The sequence below is a fragment of the Lissotriton helveticus genome, chromosome 6 (assembly GCF_964261635.1).
Source record: "Lissotriton helveticus chromosome 6, aLisHel1.1, whole genome shotgun sequence".
NCBI lineage: Eukaryota > Metazoa > Chordata > Amphibia > Caudata > Salamandridae > Lissotriton > Lissotriton helveticus.
The window spans coordinates 1,215,086,287-1,215,111,499 of NC_136067.1; the positions used below are offsets into that span (position 1 = coordinate 1,215,086,287).

Genomic DNA, 25,213 nt, shown 5'->3' on the forward strand with positions numbered 1-25,213 from the left:
TGTAGTTCCTATATTCCCAATAGGCTCTGCTCATTGGAATAATATATTCAGCAGTGTAGACGTAGGACTGAGGTTAACTAGGTCTCTACTGACTATATTAGACTTAAGGTTTGCCAGCTAGCTCAGAGGTCAGTAGAAACTCTCGAATAAACGAGGAGTTTAACCTCCCTGGATAGACAAGAAGGGATTAGCTTCCGACAACCATATAACATGACAACTTTGCGCCCTCAGAATAAGAGTGTATCTCTAGAGTCATGTGAAAACAATAGACAGCTATTTCACTCAGTCAAATGTGCGTACGTAGTTTCACCAGAATGCAGAGAAAAAAAAGACGGGCGTTTTCAATAAAAAGGTGTAATTTATTGAGCAGTCTTCTTCCTCATACAAGAGAAATGAATTGCCACAGTTGCAATACTCATAGTAAAGTGCGTACAGTAAAAGGAGGATTATAAAATAATACTGTAAAAGCATTGATATGGTTTCTTAGCCATATAAAACTTTAAAATAGATAACATATATACATTGACTAACGTACTCAACTGGTGCTTCTAAATACGCCTACCCCTGTGTACCTGACCTAAGCCTAATACGTGGGAAGGAGTAAATAATTAGCAGTTTAAGTTAAGTTTGTTTTTGCCAAGAATCTGACTCAAGAATTCTCTTTAAGGGTTTAGTCAGCTCCGTACCTGGGTAATTAGAAAGCAGGAGGTCTTGTATCTCTCTCTCAGGACTCGATATCCCAGTAACCCACGAAGGTATCTGGAAACACCGGAGCTGGATTTCTCGGCAGGAGAAAAGACAGCGTCTCTCGCAGTGCGTCAAAAGAGGAGGGGCAGCATCCCTGGGCTCTCGCATCAGCTAGGCTCTCGGGCAAGTAGATGGCTGCTCTGCTCCAAAACCACCACCGTGTGTTTGCTTAAGGCAACGTTGGTATATTTATACCTGAAAGGTGCCGGGTTTGACGTAAGGCTGTAAAAGAAGTAAAAAACTTAGTGGAAGGATCCCCTGGTAAATGTCACAGGGAGGGGAGTAAATATTACCAAAAAACACCCTGCGATTTTTGTGGAATAAATTCCAGTTGCTGATTATTCAGCAAGTCTGTGGGGGAATGGACCCGTCACGGGTCTCAGAGGGCAACTATTTACTCTAGATCTAGTGCTAGTCTGGAGATTGTGTCACTATGTAATATACTAATAAAAATAAATGTCAAACATATGCAAAGAAAATTGATTAAAAAAAGTTTACACTTTATTGGATACCTCCCTTAAGGGTTACATTCTAAAATAATAAAACACATCATTTTATAATGTCTATATTCATATAATAAAAACAGTCAAGAAAAACAGTCGACGTGGCGTTTCGGTGTATTTAAAATGATGTCACCTTCATCAGCACATTTGACATTTACAGCAATCTAAAAATTAGAAAACAATGGTTTAGAAATCTTTGCTATATGACTGACACAAAGAAATAATTCATCTTTTTTTGCCTTTCTTTTAAACAAGGTTTTAGTTTCACAAAACAGTTTATATGACCCCACTACATTCGTAATTTTTGGAGATACCTATGCAATCTTTGAAAATCACATATATATTAGGTGGTCATTATTATAATCCCACCTCCGATTGGTAAATACCTTCAAATGAAGATTGGTTTAAACCGACTTTATAGTTCGGTTTTTCTGAGGTGCCGCTTGGGCTTCACTTTTGTGCTTTCCTCTTGTGGGCCGATAGGCTTAATATCTAAGGGGAGAACACAGAGTTTAATAACGGCAGTTTCGCTATGGATGTTAAAATCGCTTATTGTTGAGAAGCAGAGGTTTACCTTCAAGAGAATGTTCAGTTTTAAAAAACGGGCACGTAGAAGCCACCGTGATTCTTTCTTTAATTAAGAATCGCTAGAAAAGATCGAAAATAAAAAACAACATTGTAGTCTCAATTCTGTGTTTTGTGTCCTCCTTCCTCGTCTAAATTTATTATTATGAACGTACTCACTGGATTTAGATACCGTATATCGTCCGATGGATATTGAGAGTCTTTTATAACTACTTCGGAATCGATAGTTTGCTGCCTTGGATTATGTACCTGTGGATGTAAGTGAATATCTATACTGAGTTTACTACGTACAATACACCGATCATTAATACTCCTTAAGTCTGTTGGCTCGGTTTCAGGACTCGTATGGTCTTGTATTCAATACCCCTCTTGATATTTACTCAGTGTTATTTTGTATTCAAGTCCCTTTCGTTTTGAGAATTAAGCTTGGACTTGATTGGATAAAACAGAACAGCACCCCGTCTTTGTCAGAGAGTGTAAACTATTTCGGGCCTCATTTTGTTCTAACTGAGGATTTCCCCCGTGATTCAGAGTATAATATATATTCTATATGTTCATTAAAACGCGGATCACAGAGCACAAGTCAGCAATTAGGACAAAGAAAAAGACTGCACCACTTGTGGATCACTGGTTGAACCACAAACATGAGATTGATGACTTGAAATGGTGTGGCCTAGAAGTTACTCAATGTAGCATAAGAGGAGGCAATACCCAGATGAAGAGGAAAAAGAGAGAACAGTTTTTCAAGTCCCCTTTTAATACGTTTAGAACCGGCCTGAACAATAGAGAGGAATGGGAAAGATTAATACTGTAACAACACCTGAACCTCCGAAAAATTGGTATGCAGCATGGGTTAATCACACAGAATATCAACTAAACCAGAAGCAGAGTAATGTTATTTGCATTGATAGTAAGAATGGATAATGAGTATTAAGAAGAGACCAGAATGTATATTGCGGTCAATAACGTTTTACCTATAAACTAATGGCTCAATATTTTGTTAATGATTGTTTAAATCGACTGTGTACATATAGAACACACAGAGAATATTTTAATTGTTAGTAATTACTACATATGTAGAGACAAGAATGATTGTGATCAGAAAATGTAGATTATGCAATGTCATTGTTTTAATTTATATTTTTTTAGTATTTTATGTATTCTCAGTACTATATGTGAATCCATCAATAGCCTTGTTTTTTCATATGCAGAAAATAACATACGCCTAATTAACTGTAAAACAATATATCTACTTTATACACCCGAAAGTAAGAGTAAAAGTTTTGCCCTATAACTGATAGAAACGTCGGAATTCCAAAATATGACCTACATGCTTTCGATACCTTTGGTCTGTTAAAAACGATCGTGTAGTCAATAATTTGATTATGCAAAACGAACCCAATCCAAAATGGCGAGGAGTACAACCATATACTTCCGGGTCGGCTGATACAGCGCCGGAACCGAGAAACTTAAAGACCGTTCTTGCAAGGTAAATCCCTATAATATTATGAATAACTCTACACAAAATGAAGGGAGATTCACAAATAATGTTATAACCAAAAGCACACATAGTAGCATCTGAGTAAAATTATCGGAACGACCTAGAAGTTACTTCCGGGTCATGCGAAGCAGAGTCAGGATAAAAAGCGTGATGCATGCCGTGTAAAAAATATCCATGAAGACACGGACACGCTGAAGCAGGGAGGCCGAATGCTTTGATACATGTATGTGAAGCGATTGAAAAGCTTGTTAGTGTGAGAGAAGCCTGGGAAATGTTGATTCTGAGTTAAAGATGAGGCCCCGGTCTCTCTTTCGTTTGCAGTTTATTCAAGCCCCTATTATAATTCTTTAACAGAGGGGATGAAAACATGAACATATAGAATATATATTATACTCTGAATCACGGGGGAAATCCTCAGTTAGAACAAAATGAGGCCCGAAATAGTTTACACTCTGACAACGCGGAGTCCCGTTCTGTTTTATCCAATCAAGTCCAAGCTTAATTCTCATAACGAAAGGGACTTGAATACAAAATAACACTGAGTAAATATCAAGAGGGGTATTGAATACAAGACCATACGAGTCCCGAAACCGAGCCAACAGACTTAAGGAGTATTAATGATCGGTGTATTGTACGTAGTAAACTCAGTATAGATATTCAGTTACATCCACAGGTACATAATCCAAGGCAGCAAACTATCGATTCCGAAGTAGTTATAAAAGACTCTCAATATCCATCGGACGATATACGGTATCTAAATCCGGTGAGTACGTTCATAATAATAAATTTAGACGAGGAAGGAGGACACAAAACACAGAAATTGAGACTACAATGTTGTTTTTTATTTTCGATCTTTTCTAGCGATTCTTAATTAAAGAAAGAATCCTCAATTTACGTAAGACTGCACCTGGGATTTCATCACGGTGGCTTCTACGTGCCCGTTTTTTAAAACTGAACATTCTCTTGAAGGTAAACATCTGCTTCTCAACAATAAGCGATTTTAACATCCATAGCGAAACTGCCGTTATTAAACTCAGTGTTCTCCCCTTAGATATTAAGCCTATCGGCCCACAAGAGGAAAGCACAAAAGTGAAGCCCAAGCGGCACCTCAGAAAAACCGAACTATAAAGTCGGTTTAAACCAATCTTCATTTGAAGGTATTTACCAATAGGAGGTGGGATTATAATAATGACCACCTAATATATATGTGATTTTCAAAGATTGTATAGGTATCTCCAAAAATTACGAATGTAGTGGGGTCATATAAACTGTTTTGTGAAACTAAAACCTTGTTTAAAAGAGGCAAAAAAAGATGAATTATTGCTTTGTGTCACAGTCATATAGCAAAGATTTCTAAACCATTGTTTTCTAGTTTTTAGATTGCTGTAAATGTCAAATGTCCTGATGAAAGTGACACCATTTTAAATACACCGAAACGCCGCGTCGACTGCTTTTCTTGACTGTTTTTATTATATGAATATAGACATTATAAAATGATGTGTTTTATTAATTTTAGAATGTAACCCTTAAGGGAGGTATCCAATAAAGTGTAAAAACTTTTTTTAATCAATTTTCTTTGCATATGTTTGACATTTATTTTTATTAGTATATTACATAGTGACACAATCTCCAGACTAGCACTAGATCTAGAGTAAATAGTTGCCGTCTGAGACCCGTGACAGGTCCATTCCCCCACAGACTTGCTGAATAATCAGCAACTGGAATTTATTCCACAAAAATCGCAGGGTGTTTTTTGGTAATATTGACGTAAGGCTGGACATAAGACGTCAATAAATTTGTCACTAAGAACTGGCCGTTCTTACAGTGCTTTACAGGAGTTCTAGGATGAAATCAAAACAAAAGCAAGGGGGATTTCCCAGGTTGCTGGAGGTTTGGTTTGTTTAGAGAACTCGTTGTGCTTTCTAGGAGGCAGGGGAAGTAGCCTTGCTTAATGTGACAGCATGTGCTACGACTGAATATGGATATGATTACTATGCCGTTGTAGGGATATTATTGATTATAACCGGACAAGGGCATAAAATGGAAATATCGATTTAGGTTCCTAGATAAAAACACAATACTACAGTTAGAATAAACCTTATCCTGTTTAACCTATACTACTCATTACCCTGCATCTTCATTTACCACAATTGCGACGAGTGAAAAATTAACCTAGTGTGAAGAAAAGGATACTGCAGCAATAGGAGTGAAAAAGAGATTGAAACTGAAGAGTAGCTTACAGACTATGTGAACCTAATACTATCTGAAATTTCACCCCAAGGAAGAGTAACGCCCTGAAGGCCTCACTGGCGTCACCTTATGTAGTAATTAACTCCAGACTGGTTGAGGTATTTCATGTATTCATGTAGATTTATTGTAAGATGTTAAGTATCTTGGAATAAGTCCAGATCAAACCCCACCAGGAGCAGCCAGCAGGCAGCTCAGCCACATCATAACTGTGGCTTATCTTCAATCAGCACCCAACATTCCATGGTGCATCACAGTGCAGAGGCATTCCACTAGAAGGCATGAAGTAGGTAAAGGCATGCATAGGAATATGCAATAGGTAGAATACAACATACCTCCTTTTCTTCCAAAACAAAATAATTAACAAATTAGCATAGAAACTAAAAAAAGGAGAAAGCGTACCGATCAATACCCGCTGACACATCTACTGGCCAGACAGATGTGGCAGAAGGTCTCACAGCATGAGACGTAGAAAATACAGAAAAGGAAAGAACGAATAAAGATCAAACACATTCCTTTTCTATAAATACCTAAAATGAAGAATACATATAGTAAAGCAATAAGACTAGAAGAGTAATACCAAAAAGTACAAACACATAAATAGGAACTCTTCTTCCCTTTTCCATACACACGAAAAAGAGAATAGAAAGATTCACTCAAGAACTACTCCAGACACACCCCTTAGGAAGAAAAGTATGAAAGGAGATAGGTATTGAATAAATAAGAATAGTAAACGGAGAAGCAGAGGAAAGCATAACAAAAGATCTTTCATACTACTCTGAAGACATAGTAATTAAAAATATAATGTGGACACTTTGAATAACGGGCAATACAATTCATCAAGAATTGTACTGAGTAATTAAGAGTAAAACACTCATATAAACACGACCTTGTGAAAGGTCACATATTGAAAACTTGATGAGAGTAACCTCACAAAATAGTGAAGGTTACTACTGCCATATTCAGGGGTAATACCATTGAAAAACTTAGAGGGATAAACCCCATATCGAAAACCTAAAAGGTTAAACATTGAAAACATTGGAATTGATGAGGCGGTAAAAACATTTTACAACCTCAAGAAGGTCACACATTGAAAAACCTAGAAAAATTGAACTTTTGATAGTGACCATTTGATAACGTGAGTACAGGAGCCAGTACAACACAATGTAATCCCAACAAGGGAAAACAACTGGAATGTATGCAAATTGATAAGTAAATTGAAGTGCAGATTTCCTACGAAAGAATACCACAAGCATACATGTACATTTACAATTGAGTAATTGAAAAATGAATTGAGAAAAATGGAGAATATGAACCCATGTACGCAACTTGAAAAGTTAATTGAGGTGTGCATCTTCTACAAAGGTAAACTGCACACATGCATGTACATCGATAATTGACAAATAAAAAATATTTAGTAATAGAATGTCGAGATATTGTAATTAGGCTTATATATTAATGCTCCGTAAAATATAACCTAGACATTATGGCAAAACTCGATAAAAACTTGCCTTTGAATAGCACAGAAATTGTGCTCAGGTAGATCTGTGAGATAAGTTCATTATGCACCCAAAGGACACTGTAAAATCACTGTAAAGTGTAATAATTAAGACCTTAGAGATTTACAGAAACAGATTTCCTAATACTGAAGTCGATGAAGAAAACTGACAAGTAGTCGAATTAACTGATATTCACTTTTTAAACTTGTCACTAGATGGCAGGTTCAGCACTTCAAAGGAAATTTTCTGCACCTTTATTGTAATTGAGTCCGTATTAAGTATAAGGGCGCCTTTAAGTTGACAATAGTCTGAAAACTGGTAGACTGAAAACGAGTCATAGATGTTAATAATACTCACAGGTGCTCCGATCATATAACCAATGGCATGCTGTTAAAATAGATCGGTTGTTGTTGGTCCAGGACACACTGAATATCTCCTCATAGAGAAAGAGTTATATCCATCTACGGTAAAAGACACTAACACTGCATTGAACGACGGTGAGCATTTCCGTTTTGAAACAATGAACACATGAGAATGCTTCGCGTTTCTGACAGGCTTCAATAAACTTTACACAAAGCATCAAAGCTGCTGATTACATGGTTGGCAAAACGGAAAGGACACCTACAGTTGCTCTGAAAGAATCACAATCCACAAGATTGCGGCACGTTGATAGCATCACGCCGGGTGGATCTCGGCACGCAGAAGCTTCTCAAAACCAAACACCATCCAAGGATTCCCCGAGGAAGACCACACGTCACCAGAGCTCCGTGGAAGGCAGAGTAGATAAGTAAGCTTGCGCACTAGGTGAGACACGTGCTGAATTTTAAATGTAAAATGGGCAGTTAAACTGGCGCTGTCTCAAGTATGGATTTTCGTGTTATATTTACCAACTTTAGTGGTTACACAAGTAGAAAGTCGACACAAATTTGAAAATTAAGCGCTACTGTCATATAAAATAGGCCAGTTTAGATGGTAAACAAAAATGCTTATACTTCAGCAACTCCGTGTCTGTAAGCTTGTAAGTAAGAGTCAAAATTAGCAGAAATGTCACTTGATGACTGCCAAGGAAGTAGCAAATACAGGTAGCACGCAGTACTTCTCTTGTTTAAAGAAGGTAGCCCAAGATGATGTCTTTATCAAAGTGCCAATCGTTACACAAAACGTTTAACCCTTACTGGGGCAGAAATACTCCCATCCTCGTCCCCATCAAAATGTAGTAATTAACTCCAGACTGTCTGAGGTATTTCATGTAGATTTATTGTAAGATGTTAAGTATCTTGGAATAAGTCCAGATCAAACCCCACCAGGAGCAGCCAGCAGACAGCTCAGCCCCATCATAACTGTGGCTTATCTTCAATCAACACCCAACATTCCATGGTGCATCACAGTGCAGAGGCATTCCACTAGAAGGCATGAAGTAGGTAAAGGCATGCATAGGAATATGCAATAGGTAGAATACAACACCTTACATCTGAGAGCCTGCAGTCTGGGGTGTTCAACCTGCATTCATCAGACTTGTGGGAGTTTGACTCTGTTGACAGTGTTTAACCTGCTTTAGTTTAAGAGCTTTATGAATCTCAGCACTGAAACATTGGCCTGCTGAACGCTCTTTCTACACAGTTGAGCACCAGAGCTCTTAATTTATCTGACATCATCCAAAAGACAGCGTATTTGTTAACACCAGAATTTAACTGTACTGAACTGGCTTCACCGTACCACTCATGAGAGTACAAGTACCAGTTCATGTATGCCTGCTGCCAATGGGATTGTGTTTTTGGATTCCTGAATTTTGGCCCGTTGCGGAAGCGTGACCTGTGAGCGGCAGCATTATTTAAAAATAAATAAATAAAAAGGGGCCTGTGTCTTTGTAAGCATGTGTCCACTTATTTTGTTCCACCAGTGTTCTTTGCAACATTTGAAGAGGCCGCGAGGCTGCCATGCACTGGGCTGGGTCAGACTACTATACTCGAAACCAATGGCACAGGTAGTAGTGAACAAGAGGAAATCGGAGCTATTTCAATTAAGCCGTGGAACACGCCAGGGATGCAACTTGTCCGTGCTCCTGTTTGCTCAAGCTCTGGAGCCCCTAGCTGTGCGGATTCGCAAGGATCCGGTCATTCACGTTCGGCACAGGTCCCCGGACTGGGAAGATAGGATCTCTCTATATGCGGATGATATTCTGCTATATCTAGCCTCTCCGAAAGCTTCTTTGGGGTGCACATTGGATATACTGGCAGTGTTTGGCAGGTATTCAGGATTCATAATAAACTGGACCAAATCATTAATTTACGTCCTTCGGGGGGCGCTACCTGTCCTGCAGAGGAATTGCCCGATTCAGACAACAACAGAGGGCTTTAGATACCTTGGCATTTTCATCTTGCTGAATACCACGCTCCGTTTCACCCGGAACCTACTGCCTCCTATACAAAGATTGAAACGAGACATAGGGAGCTGGAAGTCTTTACTGCTCTCATTGCTGGGCAAAGCCGCCCTCTTTAAAATGATGGCGCTGCCCTGCTTTCTGTATGCCCTCCAGAACTCGTTAGATCCGGTTCCCAAATCATATTTTCAAGAAATCGAGAGCCTCCAGAGACCTATTGTGGGACGGAAAACCCAGAATCGCCCTGTCTAAACTCACATTCAATTGGTACGACAGAGGCATTAGCCTCCCGTATATATATATAAAAATATTACTGGGCGACTCAGCTAGCAGCCATAAACTAGGGGCCCTATGGCTGTCTCGACGACCCAGGATACGCCATGGATAGATCGCTCTTGCCGGGAGGGAACTCCAGTAGAGCGCTTTACACTAGAACTCGTAAATATTCCTTAACAGGTCCAACTCTCACTCGGTCCAGATATGGCATATCATAAACAAGCATCTGGACTGGGACCGCAGGCTCACACTGGCAACTCCCTTGTGGGATTCCAAAAAACTGGGAAACCTGTGCCGAACCCGGGGATTTGATAAGTGGGACCTTATCGGGATATCCCAGATCAAGGATTTTTGGGTCAAAGATGAAATAGTACCATTTGCCTCCCTCCAACAGCAGTATAGCTTAGCAGACACTGAACGCTTTAGATAGCTCCAGATCCGTCAGGCCCTTCACACCCCTCTCACTAGGGGGGATTTCCTTCCCGGATGCCTCTCCCTTAGAGGATAGAATATTGGACGGCCATCTGCCCAAAAAGGCCATCTCCCTGATTTATAAAAAACGAATCTATAATATGGAGGACCCACTTCAGTCCCTTAAAGAGAAATGGATAAGAGACGGACTTGAGATTGACGAGGAAGATTGGCGGAGGCAGTTTCCTCCCCGAGGGAGGTTGCGATTCAGGCTAGACTGCGATTAGTGCAACTCAAGATTCTCCGCAGAATCTACATAATGGGAGCGTGTCTGGTGCGTATGGGTAGAGCAGAAAGTGGGGAGTGTAGACGTAAATGTGGGAGGGATGGCACTTTCATACATATCAGATGGGAATGTGACCAAATGCAAACTTACGGGTGTGCTATTCACCGCATCCTCCGTGAGGTGCTTGCAATTGAGTTGCTTCCGGAGGCGCGCAGGTGCCTCCTGAACATATGGGAACCAACAGACCTCATCTCCTACACAAAGCTCTTGGCTACACTGGCTGTAATGATCGCGAAGAGAAATATCGCAAGACACTGGGGAGCCCTTCAACCACCTGGGGTAGAATCATGGAAGAAAGACCTAAACTGGTGCATGTTCAGAGAAAAGTCAGTCTACATAGCCAGAGGGTGTCCCAGGAAATGGAACAGGGTCTGGGGGCCTTGGATCTCCTACCGAGGAGATATTTGTACCCCGCCAGCACACAGGAGTGCAGATGATAGCCTCACACTCCCCAATTGTTCCACACTGTACACTATGATTTGAATCTATGTAATCCAGAAACGAAGTTCCTTGAAATATACTGTCTCCTCAGCATGTTAAGAATGGTATGATGTGTTGATGATACTTAATAACAAAGAATATATAAAAAAATAGGGGGGGGGGGTCTCTCAAAATGGCGTGGCTGATTTAATTGGGAGCATAATACAAAGAAGGGATTGAGTGCACAGTTCCCCTGGATTTTGAAAAAAGTTAAGGGAGAGACAGTTGTAATAAGAAAGTGAGTGAAGGCATAGGAAATGCGGAGTATCACTCTGAACAATTAAAGCATGAAACATGTCGACCATTCACCGATAGAGTAGGTTCTTGCTTCGATGGACCCTCAAGCCAGGTGAAGGAGAGTGGTTGCTTCACCTGGCTTGAGGGTCCATCGAAGCAAGAACCTACTCTATCGGTGAATGGTCGACATGTTTCATGCTTTAATTGTTCAGAGTGATACTCAGCATTTCCTATGCCTTCACTCACTTTCTTTTTACAACTGTCTCTCCCTTAACTTTTTTCAAAATCCAGGGTAACTGTGCACTCAATTCCTTCTTTGTATTGTGTTCCTAGGGCACGTGCACTGGACCCCATTAAAAAACCCCTCAAGTCCCTCTCTTTGTTTATAATAGTAATTGGGGGCATGGTTTAAAACAAGCAGGTTGAAAATCTGTGCTTTGCGTAGTGTGCTGCCTGATTGGTAATTTGCTGTTTCTATTATTGCCTCCTGATACATAATACAAGAAGTAACATTACACCTACAACAAGCCAGGACTATTGGCTTTGCCAATGAGGGTTATTTACATAAGCTACATAAACAACAACTATGGCTTCGTTGTTTTTAATATTGAAAATGTTTCAGTTATGAAATGGTGAGTGTTTAAGAACTATAACGAGTCTCAATAAGGTTACATCAAAGGCACTGCTGCAGAGTTATGATTTATTTTTTCTAATCATGTGAGTGAGGGCAAAAACAGAGCCCAATAGCGACCCATCTCAGCTCCTGCTTTTAAAACTGCTGGACCACTTAAAGCCCTGATTTTCTGTAATCACAAATTCTTACCTGGTTTTCTTAATGTGTAAAATTGAGGACACGCCCATGCTCTCAGTACAGCAGCACGCTGAGACAGTCAAGACCTGCCAGCTGCCGCCCACACCACGCGGTAATCTTAAACAAGGCCTGCCCCGAGAGACCACATTGGCCAAGTCACTCTGGGGGCAGGCCAGAGGGTAGCCATAGGTAGCCCTTTCGCGTTATGAAAGATTTATGGCCCTGCTCTGCGGAATCCGGGAACTTTGCAGGATTTTGATTGGCTGCGCCGCCCTCTCCGAGATTTTGCGCACACAGGGCCAATTAAAGCCCAAGTTTCTGACACGCGCCTAGAGAGTTACTTCCCGCTCAAATGGGAAAATATTCGCCCATTTGTGCGGGAAATAGCCCAATCTGGCTTCACTGGCAGTCTGTCAGTTGATTCACGTGTGTTCTACTGCAGCCCTCCAGAGTGTTCTAAAGAACAACTAGTGCTCTAACCGTCTTACTTATGACAAAAGTATGGCATACCTGAAGTCATCTTGATTGATTCAAATTGATAAAGTTAAAACATTTAATTTAGAAACACAAGAGGGTTCATTTTGTCATAGCAATTAGGGTTAGTGCTTTAGAAAGAAAAATTAGGACACATTTTAAGTGAGATCTTAAATATCTGCCTGTTGTACTTCAACAGGAGCAGCCCGTCAGTTGATTTCCTTGTATTCTACTGCAGTCTTTCAGAGTATTATAAAATATCTTCCTCTTCAATTTCTTTAAAAAATTCTGTCATGTAGACTGAAACATGCACTTTCAACACCAGTGGCAGACTACCAGTTATCTCCCTGGCGATAAGCAGTTTACTACAGTGTTCTGATGAGCAACTAGAGTGCTAACATTCTGAATTTATGCCAAACGTTTGGCACATCTGACCGTCATCTTTATGGAATTGAAGTGGAAAACTAAAAGCATTTTCTACGGAGGATACTCTAGCAAATTAGTCTGCCAATGGGTCTCCCAAGATGGCCACCAGAGAGAAAAGAGCCGAAATGTAGTACAAATAGCACCCAAACATAGCCCAAGTATAGCTCAATGTCAGAAGTGTGCCAAGCACACACACTTATTGGGCTTCTTTATAAAAGTGCATTCAAGGGTTAGCACAATAACCATTAAGGAATGGAGTGACAAAATAACAAAAAAGAAAGATGCAAGAGGGTGGAAAGTTGAAAATGCGGGCATTAATGGTTGCTTGGTGTGAGAGTGGTGTGCCATTCTTATGCTTAGTTTTTACATTTCCTGACAGTATGATATCTTTCTGAGAAGACCTAAAAAATCATATTTGAGCAATAAACTCAATTTTCAGGTATGTGAATTACATTTAACTTGGAGAAAAATATTATTGAAAAGGTGTATGTTCATGTGAGAATGTTATAACAGTATCAAATATTTTGGCGAAAATATTGGAACTAAAGGAGGTAATGTATGAGTGGCTTTGTATGTATGAGGTGAGTAAGACGCGTTATGAGTATATGAGAATGTGACAAGTCATCTGATTTGCAGACTAGGTGTGTGAGAAGTTGGTTCACAATCTGTTGCTTTGAATTAGTGTGTTGTACATTTTCTGCTTACTACATGGTGTTATTGGTAGTAAAACAAACTGTAGATTAAGAGTTAAACTTTCAGCTAGCAAGGCATTAGAAGACAGGGAAATATTTACATGTGTATATATGATGTGCTGTTCTCAAAGAGTGTTTTCCTTTGAATTCTGGGTGTTGCAGTTCTGTTACACTGCTTTGTCAAATAGCTACAGAAGCACATACAGATTCACTTACCCAGAAACTACTTGTGCATGCAGCAGATTCCGAATTAGTTGCAGTCACATCTATATTGCTCTCTTCTCCGTAACAGACACTGAGGTGATTTTTTATATCCACTTACATAGATATTTAGAGAGTCACAGATATACTTTGCCTGTTTGGTGTCAATATTTCGAGTGCCCTTACCTGCTGCTGGTTAATCCTTCGGATCCCTCTGCCTGTTACCTGTTAACGCCGCGATAGCCCGCCTCCCGCTGCCACACACTAACTGCATCACAGTGTGGCCGCCAAGTGGAGGGGGGGGCCGGTGGCACGGTCGGACTACAGATCCCATCAGCCTTTGCGGCTGGAAGCCCCCACCCGGTATAATCGGGCCAAGCAGCGCTTAAATCAGGGACTCATCTCCCGCATCGTGGGACCGCGTGCAGGACTCGCCGGGCGAAGCCTGGGTAAAGGGCGGGCCGTCTGTGGCCGTCCGGGGCTGGCCAAGGCTGGGCTGGGGCACCCCTCTTTTGATTGGTACCTTCTCGTCTCCCCCCATCGTCATTGAACTCCTGAGCTTTCTTTCTTGTACCAACTTGCTGTGCACACGCCTAGATAGCTGGATATTTGTAAAACTGTGATATATTACTAACTGTAGTAAAACCATCTAATATGGATACCTGGTTAAAAACTGGTAGGCTATCCTTGGGAGGAGGCTCAGTGAGTGGGACACTAGAACACATCATCAATAGGGCTGCCTCAGTTTTAGAACGTAAAATCGAGTTCACTGAGCGACGCCTGTCCTCTGAATTGTCCAAGAAACGTTCATCTTTGGGCCATATTCAGCTAGTACATTCTCCATCGAATCACGCCACTCGGCTAAAGCGCTTAAGCGATATCGGTATCCCTCCACAGCTACAAGATCTAGTAGAGCCACTACCTCAAAGCAGGGAAACGAATCATATAAATATTACCTTAGGATCCGAAACTGAGACCTCCTTAGAGGAACAAACATTGGTGACACCTAGTAAGCTCCTTAAAAAGAAGCCTACAGTGAAAACGTCTGCTCCTGTCCCTCCAAATAAAAGAAAACGAGGCAGGAATAAGCAAAAAGGTACCAGAGCTAAAAATCCCAAACTAACTAGAAGTCCCATTGAAAATACTGTTCCTGTAAGTAGTTTAACTGACAAAGACAACGTATCCGTTCATTCTCATAAAGACCTTATGTCCAACATAGAGCAATTGGTCAAGTCCCTTTTATTACCACTCGTAGAGAGGGTTAGAAGAATGGCGGAGCAATTGGGGTCCATTCAAGAAATTGGTATCACCAACACAAACTTAATCAAAGAATTATTAGTAAATAGACCCGATACTACTATACCTGTTTCACCAATAGTATCGAAGTTAACTAAATCTGCAAATAACGCTGAAACATTGCCCTCTGCACATGGTAGTTTCCCGGTAATAAAGGCAACAAAGGTAGTACCCGAACTGAAAAATCCTAGGGAAGGGAGATCTAATGTGCAAGATAATAATAACCAAAGGCATGAAAAAGGGCGAGAAGCAGGGAGATCACACCAGGACCTAAACCTAAAAGGACAACCAAACTGCACAGATTTACCACCAGAAGCAGTACCTTATGTTATTATCCTGACAGGGGTCCCTGAGCTAACAGGGGGGAAATTTGAAGCCTACCAGAATCTTAAGAATAAGGTTGTGCATTGGTTACAAGTGAACAGGCAATTACCTCGTAATATAAATGGTGAAATCGTTCATGTTAGAAGATGTGGCTGGGTAGGCCCAAGACGAAAGGATCTAGACGGGGACATTGTTATCATTAACTTTAAGGATTACAGGGCAACAAACTACATAAGAGATTGGTATCCAGATGGCTATGAGGGTGGAATTTCCACCTGTGACCTTAGTTATTTTTACCCAAGGACCATAGTAGAAAAGCCTCTGAGACCAAGATACTCGAACGCAAGGGCTGCGGCTGCCCCCAGTTTATACATTGCCACCTCAAATCGCTTCGCACCTCTTTCTGGGCTAGAGGGGGTCAATTGACCCACTAATTTGACTAAAGAGTATGCGAAGGAACATGATATCCCCTTAGGCTCTGCCCATGACATAACTGACAGGAGTAAAGGTGATTATTAGAATAGTCCCGGGGGGGGGGGGGGGGGGGGGTCAGCTAAATCCTACTGTTAGGTGTTCCCAGAGGGGCCAACTAATTATTTCTTGGAACATAGCTGGCCTAAAGGATAAGGTGGACCACCCAGATTGGCTTGAGATCGTAAATAACCACAATATTTTATGTTTCCAGGAAACCTGGACGGTCCATGACACTCATTTACCAGGATATCAAACCTTTAATACTCCCGCCAACATCAGTACCCATGGTAGGAACAAAGGGGGCCTATGCACCTATATTTCAAACGCATCAGGGATTAAAATGATTAAATTAATCTCGGCAGAGTTTTATCAGATCGTGATGGCCAGTTGGTTGGGCGTAAAGAAAATTGCCATTATAAATTTTTATAATAACGCCCATGCATCCCAATGGGAAGAGATAGTTTCAAGTCTCAGCAGCCGAGTGCGTGAGCTAGAAACAAATGGATACGGGGACCTAGCCCTGTTATGGGTTGGAGACTTCAACTGTTGTCTCTGCACCAGCTATGCCACAGGCACTTGCCATCTGGCCGAAGACAGGGAAGACATACCAACCCACTTTAGTCATTCTAGGCTAGGGGATTTGTTAAACTCAGTGGCACATGAGTTTGACGGGCTATATTAATGAAAATTGCTCACCACCAGCATCTTTCAAAACAACATTTAATGGGAGAGGGGTAAATTCAATCGATTTCACCCTTCTATCCTCTAGATATCGGTCCTTAGTGTTGTCGTGGGAAACATTGGACGTTGCCCATAGCGATCACTACCCAATCTCCGTTTGTCTGGCAAATAAGGGACGTGAGCCGATTTTGGATGTTATTTATAACACCTCAATAAATTTGGCTAGTACTAATGGATCTTATTAAGTGGGCGAAAGTTGACACTAAAACCTTTATGCATCAACTGGTCACTAAAACCTATGACCAGTGCAAAATCTGCCTTTCACTGCCTGTATCCAATGAGCAAGTCCTTGACGCTTTCGGGGAAATAACATCTGAAATCAATAAAATGTTGACCAGAGATTTTAAAGCCCGTACTTACCAAGCGAAGAGCTGGTTCGATAAAAAATGCACAAAGGCGCACCAGAATCTGAAAAGGGCTTTACACCAAAACCCCAGAGTAATGCCATTGGTAAGACAGACCCGGAAATTGTATAGAGCGGCTATATCCAGAAGAAAAAATGAGCTAAAAGCAGAAATCTGGCAGAATCTCCATGAAGCTTGTTTAAAAAAAGATAATACAGCTTTCTGGAGAGCTGTAAACGCCCCTTTCCTGAGAAGTGTGGCTCAATGGTTAGAGCGGCAGACCCTGATGCAGAGATCTAGCCCGGGACCAGGGTTCAATTCCCCGCCTCGGCGGGTCTTGGGCTCAAAATTCCACGGACCTGATAATTCTCGCCTCGGTGCCTATTCCAATCATGGAGTCCCACTCTGCAACTCTGGGCAATAGCTTGCTTAATCTCCACAACGGCCCCCGCAACGCTAAGGATGCCTGGCCTCCACCTTGGGGGTGCCCAGGAGTGAACACCTCACAGGGAAAGCCAGGATGGGTTCCACAGCGGTATTCGTACAAGCGCCTTGAGACCCTTGCGGGTGAGTAGTGCGCTATACAAGTATCAATTTACTTTACTTTACTTTACTAGATAGAGAAACAGACATTATTGATATAGCTATACCTGGGGATATTTGGGTAGAACAATTCTCTAATCTCTACAAAAATTCTAATGCCCCTGAGACTGAGAACGCCCTGGATAATCAGGAACCTCTGAAGCCATTCCCTTTGGGGGTGGTTTTTGAGCACATGGAGGTCACTAAGGCAATTCAGGATAGCGCCCCTGGCAAAGCACCGGGCCTGGATGGCGTCCCGATCGATTTGTACAAAGCTGAACTATCCTTATGGTCACCTCTTTTAACCAACGTTCTAAATTGTGCAAACGCATCGGGTTTTATCCCTACCTGGCCAGAAGCGGTGGTTGTACCCATCTTCAAAAAGGGGGACAGGAACAATCCTACCTCCTACCGACCCATATCCCTCTTGGACGCCTTAATGAAGGCAGCGGGTAGAATCATCTTGAATAGACTTCAAGTCTGGGCAGAGGATAAAAATATTATTTCAAATCTTCAATATGGTTTCCGCAGTGTAAAGGGCACAATAGAACAGGGCCTAAACCTGGCTTTGCTGACCGCCAAATACACTCAAGCCAAGAAGGAAAGCCTATTCATCACGTTCGTAGACTTAAGTTCTGCGTTTGATTGCGTAGATCATTCCATTTTATGGAAGACGCTCAGAGACATGGGAGTAGATCACCAGCTCCTTTTATTCATCAGAGAATTATACAGGGAGGCGGGGGCCAGGGTACGCTATGGGAGAGGGGGGTTTGTTCTGAGAAATTCAACATCAAAAGAGGAGTGCGCCAAGGGCGCATTTTAGCGCCCTTTCTTTTCACCCTCTATATAAATAGCGTGGGGCAACATCTAAGTAACTTTCAGCTTGACTACCCCGCGGTCGGTGGAACACCCGTCCCTATCCTTTTGTACGCTGACGACGCAGCAATAATGTCCCGTACCGTCATCGGCCTACAAAGGGCTGTAGCTGAATTTTCAGAATACATGAAGACCCGTGGGCTACTGATTAACGTCTCTAAAACATACTCGATGATATGTAGCAATTCTAAAAAACACAGTAAGGCAATCCATTTGGGGAAAGACAAGATCAAATATACGAACAGTTTTTGTTATTTAGGTGTCACTTTTGACAGCAGGGGGAGTTGGAAAGAGACAGTGTTCGCCAGAAAACTGGCTTTTACCAGGGCAAACGGGGCTCTGATAAACTTCTCCAGGAAACTGGGTGGGCGCCCAGTGAAGGAATTAACCCAAATTTACAAGGCAAAATGTATCCCTACTGGCACCTATGGTGCTGGGATCTGGGGGATGGTTAGTGCTGACCAAATCCAACGAGCTGAAAATGATTTTATTCGTTACTTACTGGCAGCCACCAAATCCCTGTCTACCTCTTTTATTCACAGCGAACTGGGGTTACCGTTCGTAGAAGATACAATTAAATAATCTCCTCTGCTTTTATGGCACAAAATTTGGGTCACTCCAGAAACGTCCCTAAATAGAGATATTGTCTTAGACTGTTTAGCGCTGGATGGAGTAGCTAATATCAAGTGGCTAGATTTTATTAAAACCATGACCGCCGATATAGGACACATAGAATATTATGATCATCCTACTTGCTTAGAAAGGGTTCCAAAACGTACTCTTAAAAAATTAGTTCTGGAGTTTTTAGTTCATAAAAGGGAGTTGGTAGAAAAGGATAAATATACTTTTCTAGAAAACCAGAAACTAAATCCATATATAGGCACACAACTATACCTCCTGTTGGAACCTAGCCCCTATGAGAGAATGTTCCTGACAAGGTTTAGGGCAGATACATTTCATCGCCTGATATTTCCTAATCATAATCATTGGTCAAAGCCGCTAGGGACGACACATCAATCCAATCTAATATTCACTCTATCCTGTTCTGTAAATACTATGTGACCCCCAGGAAGAGGTTTTTGAAGCCGATTCTCATAAAATGGGGAATAAGGAGCTCCAGAGCAGCTTTTTTTTTAAATTAAAGCAGCTTGAAACAGCATTTGTGGTAAAAGCGGTCTCCTCTTATTTGAGAAACTTGATTGACATCAGGAACATTTTAGGATTAGGGCAACGCAGATGCTTTTAATCTTTTCGTTTTTAGTAAGGAAATATTTATTCCAAAAACCGGGGAAATTAAATTGATTGTTTCTTCTGTGCTCAACATTAGCTATTGAATATGTATGGCGATAGTCATTTCCATGATGGAATTACTATACCTGCCTACTTTGAACTAACAGGAAAGTTTTCGATTGTTGCTGAAACATGATCGTTTTTATTGTGTAAATATGTGGCAATCGTTTTCTTCTAAACTTTTTAATGCTTTTAGCTTAATATGTTGTGATATTTTGTGCTTTTATGATTTTGCAACAAAAATCGAATAAAGCTAATTTTGAATTTGAATACTAAAAATAGTCAGACATATACCTGCACCTTTACTTAAATGGCTCATGGCACTTCTACAGGTATGCTCCTACAATTTCGCAGATAAGTTGGCAAGTACTAACACAACTGACTCATTCATGTAGAGAAATACTCTTTCAAACATGGACAATGCTTGGCAGTACAGCAACAATCGAAAACGTTCCTGTTAGTTCATAGTAGGCAGGTATAGTAAGGAGGGTCAGAGCTTCACTTGGTAGGTTATAGGTCTTTCTGAAATGTCAAACCCACATTTTAGTGCACATAACGCACTCTACTATATGCTGTAGGTATGCCGTAAAGGATGCTGTCTTGTGCTTAACACATTGACACATGTCCTTTTGAGTTGACTACATTACTTGGGCACTTGTAGGCCTCTATGCCAAGTACTACATAGAGTATGCCATACCTAAAACAATTGTCAGATGTTCACAAAAGCATATAGCCTCTCTTTCAGTTATAGGGACAGCTACAGAAGCACTTATACATCCAGTCACACACCAGAAGCAATTTCTGCATGCAACAGACTCAAAGGTATTTGCAGTGACACCTACATAGCTATCTGATGCCTAACCTAGGCACTGAAGTATTTGTGAAGCGCTTTACATACACATTTAGGGAGCCACATTTAGGCAGCCACAAAGATATTATAGCAGGCACTTGCATACCAGCACATTTACTTAAACATCTCATGGCACTGAGGTCTACTCCTACACTATCGGTCTGACCCGGCCTACAGGCTTGAGCGGACCTAAAATCCAGGCCATGATGTATGGGGGGCCCATTCCGTCCAGATTGCCTGATGTGACACCCTCCGTGTTATTGGCCTGACGGGCCTCGTTGCGTCACACTGGATGGATGTGTAAGCTGACCCAATGTACTCCCGTCAGGCATGGGGCCTGACTCTGGGCGTTTAGCAGACTAGAAGGATTTAAAACTTGGGACCTCAGTGATAAAACTTGGGACCTCATTGACATCTCACAGCTAGGGGATGTATGGGCTAGGGGCCATATGCTGTCCGTCCAGAAGCTCCAAACCCGCTACTCTTACATTCGTCCCAATTTTATAAATATTTGCAGATGAGACATGCCCTCCATATGCACATCGTGGAAGACACGAGGCTCCCCGAATATAGCCCCACTGAGGCCCAGACGATGATGGTAGACTTAGGTAAGGGGGTATCTCCCGCATTTATAGCACTTTAGTTAACAGCACCTTCACCTCCTTAGATAAGTTGAGGGATCAATGAGTGCAATGGGTGGTCCCCTTTGATGACCTGGATTTGCGCGATGCCCTCATGGCCTCCAGAACAGTCACCGTCTCCGCCAAACTTAAACTGATTCAGCTCTACTACCTGCATGCTGCGTATCTCACTCACCTGCGCCTTTACCGAGTGGGCTTGCGCCCGGACGCGTCATGTGTTTGTTAGTGCCCCCACTTGGAACAATTCTGGGGATCTATCGAGATGGAACTAACAGAGGTATTGGGCTGGGCGGTTCCTCATGATCCACAACACTCACTACTTGGGATCACAGACGGGCTGGATGGGTCCAGAAATGAAAAGTTATTCTTTAAAACAGCTATGATTGTGGCCAAGCGGGACATAGCGGCAGCTTGGAAAAGCTCTGATACACCTGATCTGGGGAGGTGGCGTAGAGGGGTGGATTGGTGCGCGACCCAGGAGAAAGCCCTTTACATGGCCAAAGGGTGCGGCAAAAAGTATCTTAGAGGGTGGGGGAAGTGGTTGAGGAATGTGGAGGGTTTTGATTAACCTGGTCCCATACCTCGTCTGTGTATGTCTTATGGGGTTCGGGAATGTGGGATGCATTGCTTATAGGAATGTATTTGAATTAATGATTTCTGTGTATCTGCTGATTTGTTTTATGTGTTTGAAAACAATTACATTTGATTATCAAAACATTTTCGGATAGGAACTTTAGACAGAACTACAGCCCAACACCTGACTGGATTTAAACCGAATTTGGAGGAAGCTATACCTTGGTCCAGAAAGAGTGCTTTTAGCGATTTGGTGCAAATTTGTCCAGCAGTTTCTGAGCAATTAACGGTCAAAAACAAAGGTGACATCAGGGGCAAGGTAGGGATACCCTAGCATAGAGGTGGGGAGAATGTAGACAGAGATGTACTTACCTTTAGCTCCTTCTTTGCAGCACACATTGTTGTCCATGTGCCTCTTTTATAACAAATGCATCTGTGTTCTTGTTTCTTGGTCTATTTTTTTGCGTCATAACACATATCATGCATAATTTCCAAGGTCATCTTCTATTTCATCCAGGCTGGCATGGTCCTGAGCCTATTACTAACTGTACATTTTTTCAGGGATCTGACCTTTCTACGGTGTTGTAGTATTTAGCAGAAAAGCTTCCCCTTAACTTTGAGGAAGTGCTTCCCAGCACCAGTCCGGCTATGTTTCAGTACTTGCAGCATCATCCTCAGCCTAGTCTTTCAGCAAACTAGGAGATTGTGTGATCTATTTCTAACATGGCGGAAGTATCCTCGAAGGCCGACTTAACCAGTTTTTTGGAGAGTGACTATTCTTTGGCCAGAGTTGAACTGTATCTTCTGTTCAGTTGGACCTCATGTTGGTGAATTTATCTGGCCATTCCTCTGTGGTTTCGGAGGATGCAACCTGCCCTTAAAAATAATTATGCTGTTCTCAACCTGATGATTCGTTAGCCAGATTTCTATTAGTTTGTTGAGGCTCATCGAGCAGATAAAGGCTGTTGTAGTTTATTAGCTACTACATAGTTCTAGGAAAAGTTTTTGATTGACGTAACTTGTGACATACCGAAAGCATCAGCCTTTTCCACAGCATTCAGTGTCGGAGCTCTACATCTGATACAACTTTGAGGCTGGAAGGGCAATTGAGTTCAAAGGGATGGCTTTCTGCATTTTCCTTTTCAAGGATCCCAGCTTTTTGGTAATCAGTTGGAATATGGAATACATTTTTACCATAATTGGGCTAGGTTTCTCCTGCTCGAAGCTAATGATCCTACGTTCACTGAACAAACATTTGATGCTGTTCTTCCTTACCACATAATGTGCCTTCCTGCTTAGACTGCTATATACCTGTTTATTGTATTATTCATCCTGTCTTATCTGCCTTGTAACCTTGTAATTATGTGATTATTCCTGTTTTTATAAAAAAAAAAAATTCTTACTCGAGGTAGTCATTGCTCTTATGTCCTTCCTTTAATCATTTTGGTAAAGTGCTCCGATATCCTTCGGGATCTTGTTTGCGCTATATTAAACTTTATAAATAAATATATTATGCAGCAGCTGTGTGTACAGTGGTAACAAATTAGAGGATACAATGTAAACTATACACTGAAATGTGTTTCAGTATACGTAAAACAGATCATATGCATAAAAAAGACATTAATTCTATACTCCTATCAATATATTCTACATCATTTCCTGGCAAAGCGCTTCAGTGTCATTCTTTAAAAGAGAAATCCAGACAACCTATGACTGATTCTTCGATTGTGTGCACTGCATATGTTTCCAGCAAGGCAGGACCATCTTTCTACCCATCAGAAATTATCTAGTGATCCACAGTTTCATATAATGTTCAATCCCCCAATTGTATTGCAAAATTGAACATTAGAAGCTATATAGATTCTTAAAGAAAATTGTTCGTCTTCACTGATCTGATTACAGAAATCATTTAGCGTTGGGGGAAGTCATAAGATAATGAATACAACATCCAAAATATACACTCGTCATATCTCCAGCAGCAACCTGATCATTGAGACCGACTTTGTAGTTTTCTATGAAGGCAATGCATTTTTCACTTATTTCTTTGTTAAGCCTTATGTTTTGTTGTCTAGGAAATTTACATGCCTACAGAGAGCTTTAGAATTGCTGATCAATCACCATTCAGATCTAATCTTAGACACTCAGGATCCAACTTATCTCTCCAGTCCTGAAGACGTGACATCACTCACAGTGAAACATTACCACCCTTGCGCTCACGTTATAAAACGTCCATCCATTTCACTTTAGATGTTCATTCTGAATTCATTGTTCCTGAATCCACCTTTATTCAGCATCTCAACTTCAAAAATGACAGATTTGCAATTGAACTTACCTCCCAGCTTTTGGTTGTTGGCTCACTGAAGAAGTTGTCAATCATATCAAGTTCATCCTTCTCAACTACGACAAATCCTTGATCTTTGGCATCTTTTCCGTACACCTCTGGTGACCACTGAACGAAAAACGTATACAGATGATCCACCCTGCAAAACGTGATGCGGAAACACGGAGTACCCATTATTGAGACCATCTTTTACACAGCAAACAAAAAATAAATGCTTAGAACAGATAATGCATTTCCATATTGCATCAGAGACCGATCCATAGTACAAGAAGAACTGTTAAGATTTACATACACTTGACGCACAGACCAGACACCTTTCTCTGGTATGTTGGCACATTTTGTGCCTCCACTAGTAAGATAAATCAAATTTGCAAGTAATCAGACAGTTAAATAGACATTAGATACATTTATATTTTTGTATGCTTAAACCTATTAAGGATTCACTAGTAGTTTTTGGGTCGAGCCTAGGCAGAGTTTGCACTGCTCTGCGAGTCATGCAGTATCTAGAATATGGGCTTGGATCAACGCAATTGGTTCCTTTTCCCGTTGTTCGTAAATGCTAGCTTGTGATTGGTTAAATATCTTAATAGTCCCTCCTTTTGGGCTTTGTAACCTCCCATAGAGACTTCCCCTGTTACGTGTGCTATACCTTTTACAGTTATTTAGAATACTCTGTGAGCACTTTCTTTTTTTGTACCTTGTCAGCTGCTTTAACAACAATGCGTTTCACGCTCATCTTCTCTTGTTTATTTGTTGTGGCTTCATTTGTGTTTGCAGTCACACTCCGTTGCCATTGCGGCACGTTCACTTGTCTCCGCAACCCACCCCTACCACCTCTGCCAGGTGGCTGCTTGCCCGTTGAAGATACAGATCAAAAAAGTCATGTAAAAGGGAAGGCACAGGGCTAAAATATAGTATTCCATAGCACTAACACCAGTCTACATATAAAGCAATGCCCTGGACTGGATTCGGGTTCATAACCCTCATCAGCCAGGCTATCTTGAATCCAGTGACAAAGTGAGCAAGGGACTCACGTATGGGCATACCCTGCCAACCCTGCGAACA

General features: G+C 41.4%; 1 protein-coding gene across 5 annotated transcripts in view; it reads right to left on the reverse strand.

Annotated features, from left to right (window-relative positions):
• Nucleotides 1–25,213, reverse strand: part of NCOA7 (nuclear receptor coactivator 7) — a 1,122,006-nt gene that overhangs the window by 79,863 nt on the left and 1,016,930 nt on the right. For all 5 annotated transcript variants that reach the window (XM_078648931.1, XM_078648932.1, XM_078648933.1 and 2 more), the window contains one exon: nt 24,140–24,287. In XM_078648931.1, the coding sequence (XP_078505057.1) occupies nt 24,140–24,287 (148 nt within the window). The remainder of the gene's footprint in view (nt 1–24,139; nt 24,288–25,213) is intronic.